The 5,837-nt window shown below is 40.8% G+C and overlaps 1 protein-coding gene and 1 pseudogene across 1 annotated transcript; one reads left to right on the forward strand and one right to left on the reverse strand.

Annotated features, from left to right (window-relative positions):
• Positions 1-1,360: 1,360 nt before the first annotated feature.
• LOC117626045 (stemmadenine O-acetyltransferase-like) lies at positions 1,361-2,875 on the forward strand. Its single transcript, XM_034357681.1, has one exon. The coding sequence runs from the start codon at positions 1,399-1,401 to the stop codon at positions 2,749-2,751; it is 1,353 nt and encodes a 450-aa protein (XP_034213572.1). The 5' UTR covers positions 1,361-1,398; the 3' UTR covers positions 2,752-2,875.
• Positions 2,876-3,371: 496 nt separating this feature from the next.
• On the reverse strand, positions 3,372-4,583 carry LOC117625252 (annotated as a pseudogene).
• Between the last annotated feature and the right edge of the window lie 1,254 nt (positions 4,584-5,837).

Raw genomic sequence — 5,837 nt, forward strand, 5'->3', positions numbered from 1 at the left:
ATGAAGCGATTTGTGTTTTTAAAGAATTTTAAATGAAATATGTTTTTGAGTAATTAATTAATGAATTATAAGCCTGCATATCTTGAGCATTTTTACTCGGTGGGGTTACTATGTTGTTTTAAATGCAAATCTTGTTTTTGTCCACTCACATGTTTTCTGTTTTGCGCCCCCCAGCCAGTAGTCGCTCCAGAAAGTGTGCAAGTGGTGTATGAGGCTCGAACTGTGAACTTCCCTAGTTAGGATTTGAGTAATTTCTTCTACTCAACTGTTGTTGAAACTAAATTCAGTAGATGCTCTGTTATCGCCCATGTTAGACTTCACTTGTAAGGCCGGAGGCCATTTAGTATGTTTTGTTGTTTGATGAAAGTATGCTGCTGGTTGAGATTATTTTTTTGTATGTTGCAGGTTGAAATTTTTGTTGGGTTTGCTAAATTTACAGGGGAGATTCTGCTAAAATTTTGGTAGAGAGTCTCGGTTTTTAGTAAGTGGGCCGGGCATTGGGATGATGTCGGAACAAAGACGGGGTCCGCTTCGGTTTTCGAGAAAGTCCAGGGCAGGTCCTGTCATGTGAATCATGTCTTAACCCAAAGCTACGTAAATCTGTGAATTGTGACGTGACATAGCCTAAGAGTTTCCTTTTCACAATGTCAAAATAGGTATCATATTCGAATCCCGCCCTCTCAAGAGATTAAAAGAAAACTGCTAGCATATGGATTTTCGGTGGTGATTAGCCATAATAGCCAAGCAACTGCTAGGGACTGCTACCTATATAGCACAGCCGCCTAATTGCTCCAGAAATTAACTCAGCTGTCCAGTTGACTTAATTGTATCCCAGTACAATTGGATAATCAACTACAAACCCAAAAGTAGGTAGTTCTTCAATGTAGAACGCTGGCCTTTTCAAACGAAGTTCTTCAATGTAGAATGCTGTCCTCTCAAGAGATAAAAAGAAAACTGCTAGCATATGGATTTTCGGTAGTGATTAGCCATAATAGCCAAGCAACTGCTGGGGACTGCTACCTATATAGCACAGCTTCCTAATTGCTCCAGAAATTAACTCAACTGTCCAGTTGACTTAATTGTATCCCAGTACAATTGGATAATCAACTACAAAATTCCACAAAAGTAGGTAGTTCTTCAATGTTTAAGGCAGGCCATGCCGCGGTCTAATATTCATGACATTATTATCCACACTTAACAGAATCTACTATCAAGATATGGCCACAGAGCATCAAGGTTGAAATCTTTGAGAGGCAGCCAGTAGTGGGGCTTTTGCCTACAAAGTAGTTCTAGTTAGATTCAATTCAATGTAGAACCCGATCCATTATAAGGTAGACCAGCCCCATTGTTCCAATTCACAGTTTGTGCTTGCATCACTTGAAATCAAGGTTGAGCAAAATGGCCACAGAAATCAAGGTTGAAATCATCCAAAGGCAAACAGTTAAACCATCCTCCCCAACTCCTCATCACCTTAGAAATTATAAGCTCTCTATTTTGGATCAGATGGCCCATCAAACCTACATCCCAATCCTTCTCTTCTATCCCAATGCTGCTGATGCTACTAGCAACAATGTCATGGCCACCAATGAAAGATGTCAGTATCTAATGCAATCCTTAGCTAAAACTCTCACTCACTTCTACCCTTTGGCAGGAAGAATCAAAGGTGACGCTGCGATTGAATGTAACGATGATGGAGCTGAGTTTGTGGAAGCCCGAGTCAAGTGTTCCTTATCGGAGATTTTCGAACACCCAGATGCCGAGATGTTAAGACAATTCCTACCAGTTGAACCCGAGTCCAGAGAAGCGGGCACCGGCACGTTGCTTCGTGTTCAAGTCAACTTGTTTGAGTGTGGTGGAATGTCAATTGGGTTTAGCATTTCTCATAAGTTTGGAGATGCCACAACATTAAGCACATTCATCAATTGTTGGACTGCAGCTGCCCATGATCAGTCAAATATGTTAATGCTTCCCAAATTTGGTGCGGCATCTCTGTTTTCTCCATTAAATTTCACTAACTCAGAGCCACAGCCATCTGTGGAAGTCGATAAGGAAAAGTTCATAACAAGGAGGTTTGTGTTTGATGCCTCAAAGATTGCTGCTCTCCAATCTAAGGTAACCAGCTCAGTTGTGCCCAAACCAACAAGAGTAGAAGCAGTTTCAGCACTCATTTGGAAATGCAAAATTGAAGCATCATCCAGATCATCATCAAACATGTCGGGGACTAGCCTAATAAGGCCATCAGTCTTCTGTCACACTGTGAACATGCGTAAAATGGCCGTGCCACCCTTACCAGAAAACTTGGTTGGGAATCTAGTAGATTATTCGACAACCAACTATTCTCACTCTGGAGAGAATACTACTGTGATAGATTTGAAAGGCTTGGTGGCAAAAATCAGGGGAGGACTTGAAGAAAGAAAAGAACTTTCTGCTGCAGGAGTAGTATTTGATTCTAACGAAGCATGGAAAAAAGTGATATTGTACATAAACCTGATGAAAAATGATGACATAGACAAGTTTATGTGCTCAAGTTGGTGTAGGTTTCCATTTTATGAAGCCGATTTCGGGTGGGGAAAGCCATCATGGGTGAGCTACGTTGCTGTTGGACTTAACAATGTAACGGTTTTGATGGACAAAAGAGATGACAATGGAATAGAAGCATGGGTGACTCTGAACCAAGAGAATATGGCCTTATTTGAAAGCAACAAGGAGCTGCTTGAATATGCTTCTCTGAACCCTAGGGTCACCAACTAAGTACTGATAAGAGAGCTGGTCATTAGTACGGTCCTCCTCTGCCATGGTTGTGATATCAATAAAATGGTAGGCTAGCTTTTGATAGCTTGCTTATTTTCTAGGTCAATAAAACAGTAGAATTGTTGGAAACTTGGAGTCAAATGAATGTTCGATCTAAGAGTTGAACAAGTTTGAATGGTTGGTATGTTTTCAAACTGTAGGCTGTGCCAAACATATACAATTTAGGATGAGCATACCTAGGTGGAGGCAGTGCCTAGCATTTTCTTTTCTTTTTTTTTGAGAAGTTACGCGCTTTCTTTTTTTACCTTTCTACAATAGTCACTAGTCATGAGAAGTTACGCATTTTCTTTTACGCACTTTTTTTTTTTTTTTTTTTTGGGGGACAAAACGCACTTTCTTTGTTCATTTGGCATCAAACCTTTTTCTTCTCTTTTGTTCTGTGAGAAAAATTTATTGATAAAACAATTACAAGGATGCAAAAGCTTCAAGAAGCAACTTAAATTGCAAAACAATACACATAAAGAAAAATCAAAAAATTAAAGTGGCTTTTAGCTCTAAGGGCTTTTCTTATTTTATAGCAAGCCTTACAGGTTTTAATGCCAACTATTTTTTCATAAGCTTCAGAAGCAAACCGAACAAATTGAACCTGACCCGAGCTTCATTAGTTTGGTTTGGGTTGGTTTCTTAATAACACTTGCTCGATTTCAAGTGTGAAATGTTACAACCTGGTTGAATCGGGCTGGTTGATGAATTAAGCACAAACTTGCAGAACCGGCCCGACCCGTACCCACCCTTCGTCAGAGGAAGGTGTCACTTTCAAATTTAGTCATGACTTCCTTGGCAAGGCTAACGTATGCCTCTACTCCGCCAGGCTCCTTGCTGTCGAGGAAAACTATTATGTCCTTCACAGGCAGTGGTGGTAAGCTCACCCATATAGGTCTTGCCCAACCAAAATCATTATCATAGAGAGGAAATTGGCACAAACTACTGTGGTAAGAAGTAACCACCTCCCCTTTGCTAGCACTTGGAGCAAGCCGGCCAATCAAACTCAGCTGCTCATCACCATGTTGTAGTCTTTTCACGAAGTCCTTGTCAATCTTGCTTATTGCTTCTCGTACCCGCCTTACCATGCCATAAGAAGATTCTTGATCACCATCATCATCATCCCCACTACTTAAGAAGGGAGCAGTCAAGGAATTACCATAAATATTTCCAAAAGAATATGGAGACAACGGTGGATCAATCAGTGGACGCAAGTCCACAGAGTGGATCAGGCTGTGCAACTTATTCTCATCAGCACGATCATCCTTGGTAGCTTCCACAAATCGCCTCCACATGAAAGCCGATAAGGCCTCGACAGGCGACGGTTGTTTCTCATTGTTTTGCAAGCCTGTATATTTTGCTCTGAGATCCTCTATCGTGGAGGCATCGAACACAAACCTCTTTGTTACTTTCTTTGCCGCGATACCAGCGCCCCAATTATAGCCGGTGATCCCCTTGGGAGGGAAGAGTGTGGCGGAAACAAATTGGGGACGCTGTATTTCGACTTCATCACGGGCAATGGCAGCCCAAGTTTTGGTGAACATGAGCATGCATAGCAAATCAGCAAGCTTGTGGGAAGTGCATAGACCAATGGCAAAGCCTCCTTCAAACATATTGAGCTGGACTCCGAGGGAAATTTCATTTGCAATATGCTTATCTTGCGCTAATGGGATAAATTTATTGAGTTCATCAGGGAGCGGATTGCTGAGAAAATCACAAAGCCGGCAGTTGGTTACTTGTGTTGATGTGTAACCCTTAAGCTGAATGCCTTGGATCCGGGATGTTACCATGTTTGTCCTGTCTAGCTCTCTTCCATAAGGTAGATCGATCAATTTCTACCCCAGGCATGGTTTCCTCCAATTCATCCTCCAATCCAGCATATCCTTTTCGAGACAATCGATGATTGCACTCAAGTTTCTCCCTAATCTGTGCATGTTGAGAATGAACGGACTCAAAATCTTTGGATAACCTTGAAGCTACAAAGGCATCCCATTGTGCTTTCTCTATGAATTTATATGTTTCAGGGGGTTGGCTTAATTTCTCCCTGTCATTGGTGTATGGAAGGATATAATGCCTCGTTAGTGTAGACTTGAAATCCTTCCATTTCTTGGCAGCAGAAGCTAACACAGAGTTCTTGCCCCTTGACCTACCACAAAAGCCATGTCAACTGCTTCCCAAATCTGCTCCTTTATATCCTTGGGGATTTGAGACCATTTCATGTCCACAAGTGGAACTCTGGAGCGTGCCAACACACCAATGTAGGACTGCATCTCACTATGTGCTTGGCCAATTCCTTTTCCCCTTTTATTGTACTCAACAATTGGCCTCAGTTTCTGAAGTTTTCTCTTCACAACACGAGGCATTGTGCTCATACCTCGACCAGACTTTGAATCATCAGAGATTGTTGTCTGGCTGGTTGGTTCTGTCTCAGCAGATGATGAAGCAAACTTCATCTTCTTCGAAGACTTCTCTTGAGGAGCTACCATTCCAAGCTCCTTACCTCCATTTTTCTTGGAGCCGGAATCCTTACTTTGGTGTTGAGAAACCATTTTAACAGACAAAACTGCAAGTGAAAATATTTCAGGAAAAGATTAAGAACACAAACGACGGTTATTAATAAAATACGACGTATGATATGATTTTAAACGACGCAATGAAATAATCTCAGACGTAATAAATGTTTAAAACCATTATTTATATAACGTCGTGGTATTTATGTTCACACGACGTCAATAGTAATATACCGTCGTCTATATAAGGATCCAAAACCCTTCTTTCTTTCTCTGTGAATGTTTGATTGCAGATCCAAAACCCTAAAATACCACGTCGTGGTATTAACATTCACACGACGTAAAACAATAAGATATACTGTCGTCTATATTAGATACCAACCCTACTTTCTTTTTCTTTATATTTTATCAAATTAGGGAAAAACAAAAACCATTGTTCAGAGAAATCAAACCTGCAATTAAACAAGCAAATAAAAAAAAGACTATAATTTTAAAAATAACTTTGTCAATTTTCAGACGACGCTAGAACGACTG

Source organism: Prunus dulcis, chromosome 4 (genome assembly GCF_902201215.1).
Source record: "Prunus dulcis chromosome 4, ALMONDv2, whole genome shotgun sequence".
Lineage (NCBI taxonomy): Eukaryota > Viridiplantae > Streptophyta > Magnoliopsida > Rosales > Rosaceae > Prunus > Prunus dulcis.